Source organism: Otolemur garnettii, unplaced genomic scaffold, assembly GCF_000181295.1.
Source record: "Otolemur garnettii isolate 467f Iridium unplaced genomic scaffold, OtoGar3 scaffold00010, whole genome shotgun sequence".
In the NCBI taxonomy this organism is placed as follows: Eukaryota; Metazoa; Chordata; class Mammalia; order Primates; family Galagidae; genus Otolemur; species Otolemur garnettii.
In genome coordinates, this window is record NW_003852405.1 from 19616184 (window position 1) to 19635793 (window position 19610).

At 39.4% G+C, this 19610-nt stretch overlaps 1 protein-coding gene and 1 pseudogene across 5 annotated transcripts in view; both read left to right on the plus strand.

Annotated features, from left to right (window-relative positions):
• Positions 1–19610, plus strand: part of KYAT3 (kynurenine aminotransferase 3) — a 40467-nt gene that overhangs the window by 13461 nt on the left and 7396 nt on the right. For all 5 annotated transcript variants that reach the window (XM_012801753.2, XM_023509840.1, XM_023509842.1 and 2 more), the window contains 8 exons: positions 2738–2796; positions 3398–3542; positions 9171–9320; positions 10994–11080; positions 11557–11682; positions 11779–11899; positions 13043–13119; positions 15371–15460. In XM_012801753.2, coding sequence (XP_012657207.1) covers positions 2741–2796; positions 3398–3542; positions 9171–9320; positions 10994–11080; positions 11557–11682; positions 11779–11899; positions 13043–13119; positions 15371–15460 — 852 coding nt within the window. In that variant the 5' untranslated portion in view covers positions 2738–2740. The remainder of the gene's footprint in view (positions 1–2737; positions 2797–3397; positions 3543–9170; positions 9321–10993; positions 11081–11556; positions 11683–11778; positions 11900–13042; positions 13120–15370; positions 15461–19610) is intronic.
• LOC105886431 lies at positions 13856–15120 on the plus strand (annotated as a pseudogene).

Consider the following 19610-nt stretch of genomic DNA (forward strand, 5'->3'; position numbering starts at 1 on the left):
CTCTTGTTTATATCAGTTACCCTGTCTAAAATTGGTCTCTTTATACATCGTCTCACGTAAAGTTCAAGTTTCCAAGAGTCTGTCAATGCCAGTAAATGAAGACTTACCGTACTGCACTTGGTAGGAACACACAGAGGGAGACTTGATCTTGACTTGTGGAATAGAGAAGGCTTTCAGAGGAAATGAAGTCGAATGTGGGAGCTGTAAATGGCAGGTGGAACAGGAGTGAGTCAAGTGCAGGGACAGTGTGGTGGGGACTGGGATTGGGCTAAGTAGAGAACACATATTCTCAACAAGGGATTTATTACAATTGTGGCTATACAAAAGTCAATCCTGTCTGACCAAAATCTTACTCCCTTTTTTTCTTTTAATTGAGACTCTTGGGTAGAGTGCCATGGCATCATCATAGCTCACAGCAACCTCAAACTCTCAGGCTCAAGAGATCCTCCTGCTTCAGCCTCCTAAGCCTGCTACAATGCCTGGCTAATTCTTCCATTTTTAATAGTGGCAGCATCTCACTCTTGCTCAGGCTGGTCGTGAACTCTTGACCTCAAGTGATCCTCCTACCTCAGCCTCCCAGAGTGCTAGGATTATAGGCGTGAGCCATTGAGCCTGGCCTCAAAATCTTATTCCTTAATATTTAACAGAGAGAAGAAGGATGATTAGGGAAAAAATGTATAAGAAGGCTCCTTAGGGGGTCAATGATAAAAAGAGAGTGAGAGGGTGGTGCCTGTGGCTCAAAGGAGTAGGGCACTGGCCCCATATAGCAGAGGTAGTGGGTTCAAACCTGGCCCCAGCCAAACACTGCAGAAAAAAAAAAAAGAGAGAGAGTGAGAAACATTGGTATAGAAAGACTGTTTGGGCTGAGGAAAGATCACATATGAAGCTGCAGATGTGAGACAGAGTGTGAACAATCTGAAAAATCAGAAAGTTTGGGCATAGAATGGGAAGGAAGAGCAGCGAGAGAAGAGGGTAGTATAGATGAGATTTTAAGGAAAATTAAATCAGAAAATGCATTTTGACCTCAATTATCTAAATAATTTTAAGTAAAATTGGACTTTGCCTACATTATCGATAGCACACCATGCTCTCATTTTTATATATAAATCTATCTTTTGTGTTTGTGGTCACATACCGAATGAATCATTAGGCTTTAAACATTGTTTTAGAGATAGCAAAGGGCATTTGTTAAAATACCCATTTCAATCTTGCAGGCTGGCACTTTTTATTCTTATAATTGTAGCCTGTAGAGGAGCTTCTCACTCAGGAGTGCACTTAGTCATAATGCTGTTCCAGAAGGCACTTCCACCGCTGGAGAATTTCCTGTGATTTACTTTACTGGAGTTTCAAAGATTAAAAATATGAGGCCAAAAGAAGTATTATTCTGAGTCCTGTTATTGGGAATAGAATGAGAACAATGGTCTATTTAATAATCATTATCATTATCTTCCTCCCAGATTGAATTAAAATTACTTTAATATTCTGTTGGAGAATTCTTTGCAAAAAGGGCTGTCAATCTTTCTTTTTATTTCCACCAACTTGTTAATAATGAGCTCAAAGCTAATTCAATACTTTGTAGCGATAGTATAAACTTAATTTTAGAATCTGAAGAACTAAAAAATTAAATGCTGTATGATAATTTTAACTTCTAATGTTTTCCTAGCACAGCCTTAGTTTGACTGATGTAAGTAGACCTAACTAAATTTCTAACATACCTTGAAAAGGCAGGAGTCCAGTAATTTTTTTGGAAGGTCTTATGTGAAAGACAGTACAAGAGAACAGTTCTGAGTATGGGTTCTAGAGTCACACTGCCTGGGTTCAAATCCTGGGTTGAACCTGTCTGGGTTTAAATATTACTAGCATTGATAAATTCGAGCAGATTGAATGTTATGTGCTCTTATCTTTCTGTATGCCACTTTCCTCATGTGAATTGTAGGTCATGATGGAACTACCACATAGGGTTGTGAAGGTAAGTTGATGAGTTAATATATGTAACACACTCAGAACAGTACCAAGTATGCACTTGGTACTCAATAATGTTAGCTAGTATTATCTGTGACCCCTTACCATTTGTTGAGTGCTTCCTGTATGCCATACAAGGAGCCTACTTGTGAAACTCTTAATACATCTTACCTAAAGTGATCTTCAGAGCATGGCTCAAGATTCTTTTTTTTTTAGTATATTTGAGGCCCTTAAATTGAGCAGATTTTTAGGCTAGGATGATACTTTTCATCTTTATATGAGAAGATGAACATCTAAAATTTGCTTTTCTTTTTTTCTTTTTGAGGCAGAGTCTCACTCTGTTGCCCTGTGTAGAGAACCATGGCATCATAACTCACAGCAAACTCAAACTTTTGGGCTCAAGTGATCCTCTTGCCTCAGCCTGGGACAATGGGCTCCCGCCATAATGCCTGGCTATTTTTTTTAGAGATGGGGCCTCGCTCTTGTTCAGACTAGTCTAGAACTCCTGAGCTCAGGTAATCCACCCGTCTTGGCCTGCTAGGATTACAGGTGTAAGAAGCCACCATGCCTACCTAAAATTCACTTTAAAAAGCATTCCTTCAAGCAGTAGTGGGAGATGGTTCTTCAGAAATTTATATCGGAGTATAGAGTTTATCTTTACAGAACTATTATATTTCTTCCCATGATGACAATACAGAAAAGAGTTACCCAGGATTTCCTGGAAGCTTTGAGTTTTGAGTAAAGCTAAAATTATTTCAATATCTGTATCTTTCAGAAAATGTCTATGAAATTCACAAATGCAAAACGAATTGAAGGACTTGATAGTAATGTGTGGTAAGTACCTTAAAATAAATAATAATAATTTGATGAGGTTTTCCCACATAGTTTTTATATCCTTAGTTGAGAATACTTAGCCTCATTTATAATCTATAAAAAAAGCTTCCCATTTAATACATCCGTTAAATGGAAATGGGAGGATGTTAGTGATCCATACACTGAATTACTCAGGTAGCAGGTGTACTAGGCACTGCACGTCTGGCAGAGAAATGACAGATGTGGTTGCTGCCCTGGCGGAACTTCTAATCCATGAAGTTTTCTTATAAGTTCTATTCTCTAACAGTTGGTATGCAAACCTAGCTGTAGCTAAGTAGAAACATAATATAGATGCACATGGTTATGATATGGGTAGCATGGAGTGAGGTTTGTATTAAACATTAAGTTCATTATATCAGCTATCATTTTATTAGATAAACTCATTTTATGGCAGGTAAACTTTTTGTTGGGAACTCATTATTTTTAAATCCATAAGATTTAACTCAGTCTTCTTTTTCAGTGTTGGAATAAGACTGTATATAATAAGATGTAAACAGGAAATTTTGAAATTGTTGTTACTATTAATGTCAGAGTTTTTTGTTTTTGTTTTTTTTAATCTTAGGATTGAATTTACAAAGTTAGCTGCAGACCCTTCTGTTGTGAATCTTGGCCAAGGACTTCCAGATATATCCCCTCCTTTATATGTAAAAGAAAAATTATCAAAGATTGCAGCAGTTGATAGCCTGAATCAGTATACACGGGGCTTTGTAAGTATGCCAGGCCCTTACTGGGCATGAACTTGTATTTTATATTGTATTGTGTGTGTACTTCTATCAGCTACATGTATGTGACTTTCTGGGACCAACTGTCCCCACCCACAACAACTCCTGCCCTTGCCCTCACATCCATGCTAGGAAGAGCTTTCCCCTACTTCTAACCCCTCCATAGTTCTGATTTGGTCCCTACTTTACTGTTGTTCCAAGATGGGCTATTGTGGCAACAAGGGAAGGAATAATATTCTCTTGAGACATGTCTTTTCTATCCCCTTAACATCTATGTACTTTTAGCACTGATCCCTTAATCAATATACTCTATTTCTTACTAGTTAACTTTCTTTTCTTCTACCCTAGCTCAACTCCTATTCTTTTGTGATGAAATGCCTAGGATATGCAGAGATTTTCTAGACTTAGAAGTACATTTAAACTATATTTCTTTGTCTGTTAACACACTTTTTTTTTTTTTTTTTTTTTTTGGCCAAGGATGGGTTTGAACCTGCCACCTCCGGCACATAGAGCCAGCGCCCTACCCTTTTGAGCCACAGGCGCCACCCTGTTAACACACTTTTCTCTAAAGCCATCCAATTATCATACATCTGAGTACGTCTTTTCCTTCTATGATAGTGTGGAAATGGAAGGGGTATGGTATAGAGGAAGCCTATTTATTTTTTGTATTTTATAATAGTCTATAAAAATGCTATGAAGGGCTTTGTTTTGGGAACGGGAGCACAGGGAAAAGCAGTGAGTCTGACGTGTGTCCCAGGGTTTGACACAGGGTGGGGGAAGGATGGAATCCCTGTTCTCTTATTTGATTCTGTTTTTGAATTTCCTTCTGGTTATTATCCACTTTCTCAGCAATTTCTTTCATTGTTTTTTGTTTGTTTTCCACTTTCTCAGCAATGTCCTTCATTATTTTCATCATATGTATTCTAAATTCCCCTTCTGTCATCTGTAACATTTCCTTATAGGAGGAATCCTCTGCTGTAGCTACCTCGCGACCCCTAGAAGGGGTTACTCTGGACTGGCATTTCATGTTGCCAGGATTTTTCTGATTCTTCTTCATGAGTGCTTTCTTATATCTGTTTCCTTACCCTAATTTTCCTTTCACTTTTTCTTGTTCTACGTTACTATGTTATTGGCCTAAAATTTTAATGAGTCCTTTTGGTACAAGACCAGAAGGATGAGAAGATTGAGGAGCAAGAAGGGAAAAAAGATATTAAAAAAGAAAGGGAGAGAGAAAGAAGAGAGGGTGAGTAAAAGGAAATATTTTTTTTAAAGACACCAAAAGAAAAAGACAAGAATAGTATAGGTGTATAGTAGGGTATTATGACCCACCCTTAAGGACCCCCAATCTCTGAGGGTTCCAGGTTGGGTGATTACCTTGAGGTCAACGGTCTGTGCTAACTGGCTCAGACATAGTACCCCACCTCCACCAGGTAGAGAGGAGAGACCAAAATGCTATAAATCAAACCATAACAAAAAAGCAAAAACCCCTAGTAGGATAAAGTTGAGAGGTTAAAACCAAACAAACAAACAAATAATAGGGGCCGAAACACTGACAAAAATTCTAATTGTTAAAGAAGGCAAAAATGGAAGGTATAGACTTCCATTTATATATATATAGAGAGAGAGACTAGAAAAAATATCAAAAAAAAAAAAAAAAGAAAAGAAAAGTTGAAGTTCAAAAAAAACCCAAAAAAGCAAAAACCCCAAAACCAAAAACAAACAGTATATCTATCTTGCTAAATACTGTCCAGGCAACAGGTGATCTTCTGAGGAGAAGTTAATCCCAAAGTCGATACAGCTGTACAAGATGGAAACTAGAGGCCTCAACTGGTTTCACAGACCCCGCAGGCTTAGGAGCCCCAATGTCTCCTTTTCCCACTTCAAACACCCTCCAAGCCGTGGGCCCAGGCCACGCAGGAGCTTTCCCAGGAAAGCACTTAGCCCTGGGGTCTCTCCTGCCGTGGCTGCCTGCTTATCCAACCCGCCAAATCCAGTTTCCCTCAATGCCCCTGAGGGCCAGGGTGTTAATCTGCCAAGCCTGGCTCTCCGCCGCCCTCCTCCGGCGTCACAGCCCCCGCCTTTGGGCAGCTCAGTCACTAGATCACTGGCCCGAGGACTCCCGCCTGATCCCCGTGCTGCACCCCCGCAGGGGCAGCTCCCCACAGACTGCGCGGGCACCACACAGCTGAATGGCATCAGCTCCTTACCAGCTCAGCAGCTCAGTCCGGGGCCCAGACAGCGCCCAGTCATCCGCACACCGGCCCCAGGTCTCCCAAGGCAGTTCAATGGAGTGTCCAAGTCCAGACGAACCAAAACAGCCCCCAGGCGAGGCTCTTCCCGCTTGCAGTCTCACTTTTGCTGTAGGTACAGCTGCCGGCAGCCTCTGACTGAACAAACGGGCACCCGCTACTTGCCGGTTTTCCACCGCTTCTGACCTCCTGGTGGGGTCCTAAAGTCTCTCACTCACTTCCTGGGTCACCAGAGGTCAGCCTCTGGGCAAAACCCACCGGCTGGAGATGCCTGGAATCTTCTCTCCCCCTTCTCACTGCGCCCGGTTACACAGACGCTGCTACTCGGCCGCCATCTTGCTGCGCGAGGAATCCCCGCTGGGGATGGACTCGGACTCCCTGGCCCACCCTACGGATCCTCATCTCAGATCTGCTCCACCGTCCCCAGCCTATTCAAGTCAGTAAGGAAAGACTAGAAATAAACAAGCAGTTTCCAAAATTAATAAAAGCAAAAGCTAGCTCTTTGAAAAGATCAAGAAGTAAAAGTTTTAGCTCGATTGATCAATAAAAAAGAGAAAACAGGGTGGCTCCTGTGGCTCAAAGGAGTAGGGTGCTGGCCCCATATGCCAGAGGTGGTGGATTCAAACCCAGCCCCGGCCAAAAACTGAAAAAAAAAAAAAAGAGAGAGAGAGAGAAAATAGAAGTCCCATGTAAGGAACAAAATAAAGAATATCATGACAGATGCTACAGCAATAATAAGTAATTTTATATCAATACACTGACAACTTGTATGAAATAAACAAATTATTTAAAAGATGTAAATTAGAAAAACTGACACAAAGAGAAATAAAACACCTGACACTCCCATGTCAATGAAAGAAAGTGAATTAGTAATTAAAATCTCTTACAGGCAAACTTAAATACCCAGATGATTTACTGGTATAGTCTATCAAGGATTTAGGAAGCAGTAATACCATTTCTCCACCAATTCATTTAGAAAATAGAACAGGATGAAAAAAAAAAAAAGAAAATAGAACAAGATGAAAAACTTCCCAACTAATTGACAAAAAGTCACTTACATATAAGTGATAGACCAGCAGTACCCTTATACAAAAGCCAGACAAAAACAAAGAGAGAAAGAAAATTTAAATATCACTCATGAGCATAAACACAGAAATCCTGAAATTTTAGCAAATCAAATTCAGGTAGGGGTGTGTGTGTGTGTGCGTGTAAAGATAAAAAACATCATACATCTTGCCTGAGTAGGCTTTATCATAGAAATGTAATATTGATTTAATATTCAAAAATAAATTATTGAAGTTCAGCAGATTAGTGGAAAAAAACAGAAAAATCATACGATCATGTTAGTGTATATAGAGAAAACACATTTGACAAAATTTAACCCTCATTTATAATAAAAACTTTCTGCTGATTGGGAGTACAATGGAACTTAGTCTGATAAAGTAAATCTTTAAACATTTACAGATTACACGTGTAATCCACATAAAGTAGGTTTGAGAGCACAGCAAGCATCCCCACTTCCACCATTATTATTCAGCAATGAAACAAAAAACTATATAGAGAGGAATGAAAAAGAAAAACAGTTGTAAGGTAAATTTTTAAAGTACCATTTATAATAGCATCCAAAAACATGAAACACCTAAGACTAAATTTGTTAAAATATGTACAAGGTCTGTACAAGAAAATTTCCAAAACATAATGGAGAGAAATTAAGCAATACCTGAGTAAGTGGAGTGATACAGGATGTTCATGGATCAGGAGACTAAGTATTGTTAAGAGGTCAGTTCTCCCAACTTAATCTGTAGCAGGGTTTGGCAAGCAGTTGCCTAGAGGCCAAATTTGGCCCACCCCTGATTTTGTCAATAAGATTTTGTTAGGACACAATTATGCCCATTGACTTATGTATTTTCTGGTTTTTGCAAATATGTAGGTACATATATGTTCATGTGTTTTTATTATATATTGATGTAAGAACTGGGAATGGTGTTGCAATGTCACCAAGCTGAGGACCTCTGTCATCTGAGTGGGATGGGAATGGAGTAATATTGAAGAGAGATTGCAAATTTTTCTTTACACATCTTTGTCTGGTTTTACTTATCATGTAAGGCATAACTTAGTTTTATAATTAAAATTTTAATTTAAAAAACATAAATCTTATTCTCAGGAAAAGTGTATAGTGTTTATAGTTGCTTTTCAGATCTCTTGCTAGAATTTGTTAGACCTGATATCACAGTGAAATTCAAAAGGACTCAGCTTATTCCTCCTGAGTCCAAAGTGCTTTCCAACAAAAGCATAGAACCTGCACTTGCCCTCTTACTGGCATGGGATAGAAAATCAGGGTGGTTCCCCAGAGCAAAATGGGGAAGTAGATACTAGACAAAAAAAAATAAAAAATATTAACTTCAATACCAATGGAAACAAAAGAGGGAAAGGAAAGATAAAAAGAAGGGAAGATAGGAGAACATAGAAGAAAGGAACTAGGGAAGAGCTAATCCAGGAGCTTTAAGACTCCCTGCAGGTCTCGGACACTGCATTTATAATCCTCTCACTCTTAGGAAAGCTTCCCTCTGCTGCCCTCTTGGCCTTCGGTGTGAGTAATGTTTCACTTCCTCCTAACATTTGCTATCAGTTAACATTACAGCAATGTGTGTTTGGTGAATTTGTTTTTGCTTTCTCTCCTCAGTACATTGGTTCACATAACCTTCCCCCTAGTAACTGGGAAGAGCAGATTAATGTACTTTAATTTAGAAACAAAGCTTGGCTTGGCGCCTGTGGCTCAAGCGGCTAAGGCGCCAGCCACATACACCTGAGCTGGTGGGTTCGAATCCAGCCTGGGCCCACCAACAACAATGATGGCTGCAACCAAAAAATAGCCCAGCGTTGTGGCGGACAGCTGTAGTCCCAGCTACTTAGGAAGCAGAGGCAGGAGAATCGCTTGAGCCCAGGAGTTTGAGGTTGCTGTGAGCTGTAATGCCATGGCACTCTACCCAGGGCGACAGCTTGAGGCTCTGTCTCAAAAAAAAAAAAAAAGAAAAAGAAACAAAGCCAACTCTATTCACTATTATTTAAGTGCAGTAGGAGTTCACATTTGTTCAAAGCAAATGTTTTGAAGTTATTTATTCCCCACTGTCTCTAGTAGGAAGTTTGAATCATTGGCAAATCTTCATGACCACTCATGTAAGAACCTTCTGAATATAGAATATTTTTTTCAACTTATTGCCGTTAAAAATTACAAATTTTCTTTGAATAATTGAAAACATCAAACCCAAGTTTTAAAAATTCTTATAATTTACAACCATATTCTCAAAGAAGTAGTTCTCAGAATCAAATTTGAAGGTTTTTTTTTTAATTTTTTATCCAACAGGGTCATCCGTCACTCGTGAAAGCTCTGTCCTGCCTCTATGAAAAGCTTTATCAGCATCAAATTGATGCAAATAAAGAGATCCTTGTGACGGTGGGAGCATATGGATCTCTTTTTAGTGCCATTCAAGGATTAATTGATGAGGGAGATGAAGTAAGTATGTTAATATTTTCATAGTACCTCTATTAGTAATTGTCATTTGTCCAACCTTTGAGTCTTTTGTTTTACATTCTTTTTTATTTTTAATTATTCTTGATGTCAAATGCATATACAGTAAATCCCCAAATATGAATGTACAGATGAATTAATTTCTATGGACTACAACCAGGTGAAGGTAAAGTACATTTCCAGCACCCAGAAGGCCCCTTTGTGCCCCTTCCTGGTCTGTATTTTCCCGGAGGGAGCCACTCTTCTGCCTTCTATCACAGATTCATTTTAACTGCTCTTTTACTTTACATAAATAGAATCATACAGTATCACTTTTGTATAATCACACTTTTGGGTCTTATTCCCATCATTTATCATTATGTCTATGAGATTCATCTATTTTATTACATGTAATTTATTCGTATTCTTGTACCCTGTTTAAAGGTAAGTAGAAGCCAGGCATGGTGGCTCACACCTGTCATCCTAGCACTCTGGGAGGCTGAGCCAGGTGGATTGTGTGAGCTCAGGAGTTTGAGACCAGCCTGAGCAAGAGTGAGACTCTATCTCTAAAAAGAGCATGGTGGTATGGGCGTGTAGTCCCAGCTGCTAGAGAGGCTGAGGCAAGAGAATCACTTGAGCCCAAGAGTTTGAGGTTGCTGTGAGTTATGATGCCAGAGCACTTGAACAAGGGCAACAGAGTGAGACTCTGTCTCAAAATAATGTAGAAAGGTTGGGGCTAGCATTGAAGGGGAAAAGAACCTTTTGTTTTCATTGCTAAAATAACCTTTAATCTGAACTTAATCAACAAGTATTTGATCAATGTCTTTTTGTGCCCAGTGTCACGTTAGCAATGCAATGTGAGAATATATAACAAGAAGAAGAAGTGATTTCTGCATTGTAGTCCTATGATCTAAACCAACCTGGGCACCTCCCTCACTCATCTCTACCCCTACCTCCCCATGATCATTCCAATATACCTGCTTTAATAGTTTTGACCTCTTTCATTTATTCAGAAATTACTCAGCATCACCTGTATGTTAGCTATCTGGAGAGAGAAAATTTTTAAAAGATGGTTTCTATGTAGGAGGAGTTCTCTGCCCAGTAGAGGAGATAGCCTCGGAGACAGACTAAAAGGAATGTCCTATGTCAGTCAGTAGTGGAGGATGTATAATTTATGGTCATGACAAAAGGAAGAAGTGATCGGCTCTGCTAAGGTCTGGAAATGCTTTTAAATTATTAGAGCACTTCATACCAAAGAGCACAACAGTGTTCTCTCTCCTTACAGTCTGCTTCTGTCGCTGCCTGATAGATCACTTATATTCTAGATTCTACTTCTAATTTGAAATATAAAGAAATTCTTAATGATTTTAACAGAAACATCCATTTCAAACATGCATTTGAAAATGCAGTAGCCACTCCCCAGATAAATCTACCTGTGAACATATAAAATTTGACACACAGTTTCAAGTGCCCCAACTGTAAACTCCTCCATACATCTTCGGAGACCAAGGACTCCAATTAAAACTCCATGGACAAGTTCATCTCCAAGGCCTCTTCCTCTCAGATGTTAGCCTTTCTCTTTCCTGCATCGCAACACCTGCTACATAGTAGGTACACAATATATTCATGAAATGGATTCCATGAGTGGTATGTCATGTTCTAATTTGCTTTTATTTCAGGTCATAATAATAGTGCCTTTCTACGACTGCTATGAGCCCATGGTGAGAATGGCTGGAGCAACACCTGTTTTTATTCCCCTTAGATCTGTAAGTTTGCCAGTATGATTCCTATGCTTTAAGAAGTTTGGGAAATACCAGTGACTTTATCACTACTAAAGTTTCTACTTGCATTGGAGATTTATTATATTGTTTATTCTCTTTCATTGAAGAATATTATGCTCAAAATAACTACGCCACTACAGTGAGTCATAGAATCTTCTATTAGCCTTATAGTATCAGACGTGTTAACCATAGTTATAGCTGGCACCTACGAAGATGGGCACACTGTTAAAGTTGACAGGTTCAGTTTTTCATTTAACAGGTGTGAGCCTGAGACATAGGTCCTTTGAGGCTCTCAAGGCAAAACTAAAGCCTTGCTACTTCTGTTTATGTTCTTTGCTAGTCATTTACTCAGTTACCTTTGCCATGCCTTTCTTTAATTTTTTTTTTCCCCTACTAGGTTATTTATTTGTAAGACAGCAAACATGAACTAATTAAATCACATCTTCATTCTTCACACTTAGAAACCTGTCGATGGAAAAAGATGGTCTAGTTCTGACTGGACATTAGATCCTCAAGAACTGGAAAGTAAATTTAATTCCAAAACCAAAGCTATCATACTAAATACTCCACACAACCCCCTAGGCAAGGTAAGCAGGTCTTCTCTTTCTTCATGTTGTTCTCTGACCCCTGGTTCTCTCATGTGTTGGGTAATAACTGGCCATGCTTTTTTTTAATATGTGTAGGTTTATACCAAAGAGGAACTGCAAGTAATTGCTGACCTTTGCATCAAATATAACACACTTTGCATCAGTGATGAGGTTTATGAATGGCTTGTATATTCTGGACATAAGCATTTTAAAATAGGTACTGATTATTACATAGAGTCATGAATCTAATTGTGTTTGGGCACATGTGGAAAAACTGATTGGAAATGATCCTAAACCAGCTTTAAAATAGTCTTTGTAAGGGGTATTTGTATGAGTGTTGAAAAATAGTATTTGAATGAATGATGCTTGAGTGAATTAATGAACCGCTAGAAAAACAAAAAGCACAAATTCAAGGGAATTGATTTTGGATCATCATAATATAAAGCTAAGAAACCAAACAAGTAGTTTATTGGCCTATATCCCTGGCTTCTTTGTAGGAATCCAGCTAGTAAGTATTTGGTACTTAAGACACAGGGAGCTTACCATTCCTGAAGAGGCTCAGGAATGTTCGTGCTGAACAAGTTGCCAAAATGCCAGGTCAACAGGGACAAATTACAGGGGCAGTGAGGGATTGCAGCTCAGCCCTTGCCTCAGAAATGGGCAGAATAAAGGGGACTGAACAACAGTCATAACTGCAACCAACACTATGCCATAGAATTACTGTGTTGACATGGAGACACTACGGGCACTGAACACAGACGGCCACATGAGCCAGCCTGGAACACTGCCTCCTCAAACCACTGATGCTCCTGCCCCGTAAATAATTTTGCTCCTTGAAATTATTAAATCTGGTTGGGTGCAGTGGCTCATGCCTGTAATCCTAGCACTCTAGGAGGCCAAGATGTGAGGATCCCTTGAGCTCAGGAGATCAAGGCCACCCTGAGCAAAAGAGAGGCCCTATTTCTACTAAAAATTGAAAAATTAGCCAGATGATGTGGTCGGGGCCTATAGTCCCAGCTACTAAGGAGGCTGAGACAGGAGGATATATTGAACCCAGGAGTTTGAAGTTGCTGTGAGCTAGGCTGATACCATAGCACTCTAGCCTGTCTCAAAAAAAAGAGAAAGAAAAAGAAATCGCCACATTTATTTTATATGTTATTTGAGGCAACATTCCAGTGTTGCAGTGTTTTTAGCTGTTTTTATTAAAGATGCATCATCTAAAGAAAGGCCTACTGAAATAACTATACTACACTAATCATACATTTATTTTCATTGAGTGTATGTGTCTTTGTTATGTTTTTAGGTTATACTGAATGTACATAGATTGGAAAACGGTTATTTAACTTTTTTTTCTGTGCAGCCACTTTTCCAGGAATGTGGGAGAGAACAGTGACAATAGGAAGTGCTGGGAAGACCTTCAGTGTCACTGGCTGGAAGGTAAGATGAGTGCGAATCTAATTGCTTAGAAGTCAGCACCTATATATTTTTTGGAGAATGTTTTGTGTTTTAAATGTGTACATGTTCAGTTTATACAGATGTTCATACTTAGTGATCCTTTGTTTATTGATTGAGTTATTCAGCCTTCATGTTGAGCTTTATCCTTTTTGAGACCTACTTATTTCTTTAAAAATGAGAAAAATTAGATAATTTTCCATTTTATAGTAGAGCTTTATACTATAAGCCCAACTAGTGACTTTTTTTTTTTTTTTTTTGCAAAGAATGTTCAAATACTCTAAATGAATATGAAAGGAAGAAAAACAGGCTGGGTATGGTGGCTCACACCTGTAATCCTAGCAGCCGAGGCAGGTGGATTGCTTGAGCCCAGGAGTTTGAAGTTGCAATGAACAATGATGGCACCAGTGTACTCTCTAGCTAGGGCAGTAGAGTGAGAGTCTGTCTTAAAGAGGAAAGAAAAATGTATATGTATGGGTATATATATGTATACATACACACTAGATCCTCTCTAAGTTAGCAAACCGGTCAACATAAGGAACCAGGCCTACTGTACTGACGTGTACCTGTGGTACATGTCCAGTCTATAAAAATTAGGTCAACTTGAGGTGGTCAATGTAGGAAGGTGGTCGACTAGGGAGGTTCTACTGTATATATTAATACATATAATTTTATAGATGCATTTTTTAATATGTGGAAGAAAAATAATAATAGCTAATAGTTTGGCACTTACTATGTGTCAGACTCCAAAGGTTTTACCTATACTCATTTCTGTCATTCTTCAAACCACATTACAAGGTGGGTACAAGTATTATATTTGGTTCACAGATGATAAAGCTAAAGTGCAGAGAAATTAAGTGACTGGCCTGAGATTCCACTGCTAATGAGTCCAAGCTGAGACAGGTAGTCTGGCCCCAGAACCAGTGCACTTAACCACTGTGTTATTTATTACAGTAACAGTGTATCCAGCTGAAACTCAATTCTCTTCCAGCCTCACCTCTCCTGAACATAGCTAAGAAGCAAGGAGCATCAAAAATGAGGCCTGCAGAACCAAAAATCTGTGTCTTTTGATTATGGCAGTGTCCCTTCCACCCTCCTTCAGAGTAACTTTTATCTGAAATTCAAACAAACTTCGTTACCAGTTTTTAGTCCTGTAGAATATCAGAAGTTGCAAATCAGAAGAAGAGAAAAGGCTAAAAGTGATTGCATGTTGTGTTTACCGCCTGAAGTCCAGGCTGCATCACCCCAGCTGGAAAGACCAGCACTGAGGCTTCCTTACGAACAAGACGTCTCCTGTTCTTCTTCGCGTCCGCACGGGATTTCAGCTTGGAAGAAGAGGCCAGCGTCAGAGAAAGTGAGATGACAGACGGATTCCATCTTCCTGCCTGTAACCCGAAAGACATGGAGACCTCGCACTTCCCTACGCAAAAACTGCCTCGGAGAGGGCGATGATAGGGCACCAATTCCGGAATTTGAGGGATTTGTTTGTCTTGGGAAGCGCTTCAGAGATGCACCAGATGACACTTTTATTATTTAAAGATGTGAAAAATGCAGGAGATTTGAGGGAAAAGGCCATGGAAGGGCACTGATAAATCCAACAGTGATTATCGATCCATTTCAGATACTTGTGGCAGCAAACAGAGCAGTTCACCTCTACAAACTGGGAAAAAGGAACACAACTCTGTCTACTGAAATTATTTCTAACCTTTCCCCCAAAACGATATTTCACAGGCTTTGAAAAAATTTGGTATCTCAGCCAATAATACCTCAATTCTAATTGTTTACACTGAAGAGGGAGAAAAACAAATAAATCAAGAAAACCTAATATCTCAAGGAGAAGATCATCAGATTTCTCTGAAAGATCTTCCTAAAATAACAAATACTACAGACATTAAAAAGATACGTAAACTTTCTTCACAAGAAGAATATATTGGAACATGATTGGATAGTATCATTTGTAAAATGTCAACAGAAGACTTTTTGTGAAATGTTGGAAATAATAACAGAAATTTCATCTTCAAACCATTGATTTTATTTATATATAATTAGAATAAAAATTGCAAACACTTCATGAAAAAAAAAGAACAGCAATGAAATAGCTCTGAGTCCTAATACTATGCTACTTTCATAATGTGACTATTTTTAGAATTGTGTCAACTTTAACTATAAACTTGACACAATTGTGTCAACTTTAATTGGATTATGTTTTGAAATCTTTTATCTTTTCCTTTCCTAGCTTGGCTGGTCCATTGGTCCTAATCATTTGATAAGACATTTACAGACAGTTCAACAGAACACCATTTATACTTGTGCCACTCCTTTGCAGGTAGGTGTTACGGTAACTGGGGGTTGAAGTGTGTGGAAGTCTTACTTTTAGATCGCATGTGTAAATTGACTTAGTTCTCTTTATGTCTTTGTTTAGCAGGGCTTTCTAATATAATTTGGGATTTCACAAGCGGACATATATTCACTATCAAGAATAGTTGTTTTTTTTCATACACACACACGTGACTACACAAGTTTTACCTTTGAACAGTCATGCATTGCTGGTGACACTATAAAGTGCTTCAAACTATGCAGGACAGTGGCAGCACCAAGCAAAATTACAGATGTGCCTGCAGCAGCTCATCTTCTGAGAATTTACCTTAAAGCAATTATCTGCACATGTAAGAAGTTATGTATGTACGTGACTATTCATTGCAGATGATTGGAGATAGTCTGTTATCCATCTACAGGGAATTAGTTAAATACACCAGGATTTGTCCAAATACTAAAATGGTATATGACGGAAATTACCATAGACTTCGTGACTTAAAACACCACAAATTTATTATCTTATAGTTCTACCACTCAGAAGCGTGAAATGGTTCTTAAAGGGCTAAGCTGAAGATGTCAGCCTTGCTGTTTTTCTCTGGAGACTCTTCCTTGCCTTTTCTAGCTTCTGGGAGCTGCCTGCATTCTTTGACTTGTCACATCACTCCAACCTCAGTCAACACACCTCCTCCTGTGACTTTAACTCTCCTACCTCCCTTTTTCCCTTATAAGGACTCTGAAATAATGTTAGGCCACCTGGATAATCTCCCTATCCCAAGAGCTTTCATTGAAATCACATCTGTGAAGTTCCTTTGCCATGTAAGGTAACATATTTACAGATTCTCCATTTCAAGACATGGACATCTTTGAGGGGCCATTATTCTGTCTGCTACAATGTCTGTTTAAAAGAAAAGGAAAAGGAAAAATAATGAGGAAACTCTTCAATTGCTGATATGGAAATATTTCCAGAATATAATATAAAGAAAAAAGCAAATTGCAGATTAGAATACTTTTATGCTACATTTGCTATAAGAAAGGGGTTATATTTTCTCAAAGGATCACTGGAAGGAGTCATAAGAAACTAGGAAAAGGGGCTATGTGTAGGATAAAATCAACAGAAAGAGACAGAGATAGGTTGAAGACTTTTTTCTTTGAGATAGAGTCTCACTATGTCGCCCTCAAATGTGTCTTTTTTGTATATCTTTTTGTATTATTTTAAATATTTTAAATATTTAATATTTTATGTTTGTATCTGTTTATAGGAATAAGGACCTGTTTTCTATTAATCTATGAATAATCAAAAGACTAAAAAAAATCATTCTTCTAGAAGGCAGTTCAAATAGCAAAAGAGTGAAATGTACTAGCCATAGAGAACTTGATTTTTTTTTCTTCCTGTCAACAAAACCTACTGAATGAGAAAAAAAATCTTATTTTAAAGTACTTTGTTTAGTGATTCTCTAAAGTAATCCATGATAAACGCAAGTTCTGACATTTGGTTTGATTATATATTAAACTCATTTCATCCTCTCAAAATAAATCCATTCACTTATTCAACAAATGTATACTGAGTATTGGAGATAAGGCAGACAAAAATTCTTGCCTTCATGGAGCTTACAGCCTAGTGGGGGGAATACAAATAATAAATATTGTAAAACATGTCAGATGTTGATAGATATGAAGAAGAAAAAAAAAAGTAGTGAAGAGGAGAGATATAAAGTGCCACAGGGTAGGGGGGAGGGCAATGTACAATGATAAATAGGGTGTTTTTTTTTTTTTTGAGACAGAGTCTCACTATGTTGCCCTCAGTAGAGTGCTGTGGCATCACAGCTCACAGCAACCTCAAACTCTTGGGCTTTAAGCTATTCTCTTGCCTCAGCCTCCTGAGTAGCTGGAACTACAGGCACCTGCCACATCGCCCAGCTTTTGTTGTTGTTGTTGTTGTTGTTGTTATTGTTGTTTACCAGGCCTGGGCCGCGTTCGAACCTGCCAGCCCCGCTATATGTGGCTGGCACCCTAGCTGCTGAGCTATAGGCACTGAGCCAAATAGGGTGATCTTTGAAAGCTTCCCTGGGAAGGTGACATTGAAGCGATGAACTAAAGCAGGTTACACAGTCACATGGTTACCTGGAGGAGACACCCTAGACTGATACAGCACCTAGTGCAAAGGTGAGGTGGTGGGTAGCCTAGCAGGCATGTTTACCTCAGAGAACAGCCCAGAAGCTGGAATGGGATGAGCAGGGGCGAAGAGGAGGAGGAGGACATAAGATCAGAGAGGTAGGTGGGAGTCAGAACCAGAGGAAGGACCAAGTGAGACAGGAAGACAGCAGAGAGTCTGGAGCACAGGAGTGACATGGTCCATCTGGTGCAATCAAAGAACTCTGGGTGCTTTGTTGAGGGAGAAAGCTGTTACAGTGATCCAGGAGAGAATTGCCAGTAGATGGAACCAATATGGGGATGGCAGAAGTGGCAAAAAGTGATTAGACTCTGAGTGTATTTTGAAAATAGAGCCACCAGTCAGTATCTGTCAATGGACTACATATTGGGTATGAGAAAAAGATAGGAGGCCAGTGTAATGCTAGTTAAGATGGACGTTTATGTCTCCTGGACTTGGAATGTTCTAGGGCAGTATCTCCCTTTATAGTGAGTGAACAAGTTGCTGAGGAAAAGAAAGATACAGCTAAGAATCTAGAGCATCTTTTTTCTGGACTGTCTGATTCCTCATTTAGGCCACTTGACCAGTTTTGTCCTCAGACTACCATGCTTGGTTCCATGGGAACCACATTATTCCGGGCTGATGCAGTTAATCCTTATTTATCTAAGAGTTTTTTAGTACTGGGGAATTTCTAGTAATTCTGTCTTACTGCTGAATTATTTTGGCATGAAGGTTTCTGTATGATCTTCGCCACCCCCAAGTCTCATCTCTGGCCACACTGTTTCTCTTGACACCCTTCAGCCACGCTGAGATGCTCCTCTCCTGGGTTCTTCCAACAGAACAAATCACATCCTGCCTTTTTCGTTTGTTTTTTTGTCTCCTCTCTTTCCCTCCTTCCAATACACACTATTGAAATCTTCAGAAGCAAGGACCCTGTTTGTCTTGTTGATTGTTATATCCCCAGCACTTACCAGGATGTTAGAGTTAGCGTAGGTACTCAACACACATTTACAAAGTCAATTAGCATATTCTTTGGTTCTTTCTATCTCTTGCTTCAGACCAATTTCCTCAGCATTTGACTACTTTGCACTGTCCCTCTCTCTCTCATCTATTCCAAGTTCTTAACCATCTGCCTGGAATTCCTGGTCAGCTCTGAGCAGCATCATTTCTAAGTGGCCCCTGTCCACACTTGCCCCTCTGCTTGTCCAGGTCTTTGAGTTTACACATGCCCTGATTCTGACCTGTTGACCTATTCCTGGCCTGTTACCTTCTAAGACACCTGCCTGATCCTCAGCATCTTAGTTGGTCTCCCTGCTATAACAAAGTACCATAGACTGAGCAGCTCAGAAACAACAGGAACCCATTCCTCACAGTTCTGGATGCTAGAAAAATCCAAGGTCAAGTCACCAGCAGATCCACTGCCTGGTGAGGGCTCCTCTTTGCTGTGTCCTCACATGAAGAGCCAGCTCTCTTTTCTAAGGGCATTAATCCCATTTCTGGGGGGATTACCTGCCCTAATTACCTCTCAAAGGCCCCACCCCCTAATACCATTACCTGGGCTTTAGAATTTCAATGCATGAGTTTTGAGGGGACATAAACATTCAGTCCACTGCCCCTGCCAACACTGGCTTTGTCCTTGGCCCATTTCTCTTCCAGCTCTTCTGACTTGCATCAAGGCTGACCCAGCAGCCACTTCACCTGCTCCAGAAACTCCTTTCTAATTTCTGTTGCACTTAGGCCACCTTCCTGGCCTAGGAATGATTATGTCAACAATTTACACCTATAGGAAATGAAAGAGCTGTGTTTCCTCCTCTACCTGCGGGTAGGTTTTCATTTCCACTGTGTCCACCAACGTATTGGGGAAAACTGGCTACTTCATCACCTCTCTGGCCATTTTTCTGACTTAGATTTAGCAAGTCATTCTATAGCTCACCTCATAGAAAGTATCTTACTATCTTTTGTTCCCAAGTGAGTCATCTTTACATAATAATACCCCTTTTTCTTTTCTTTT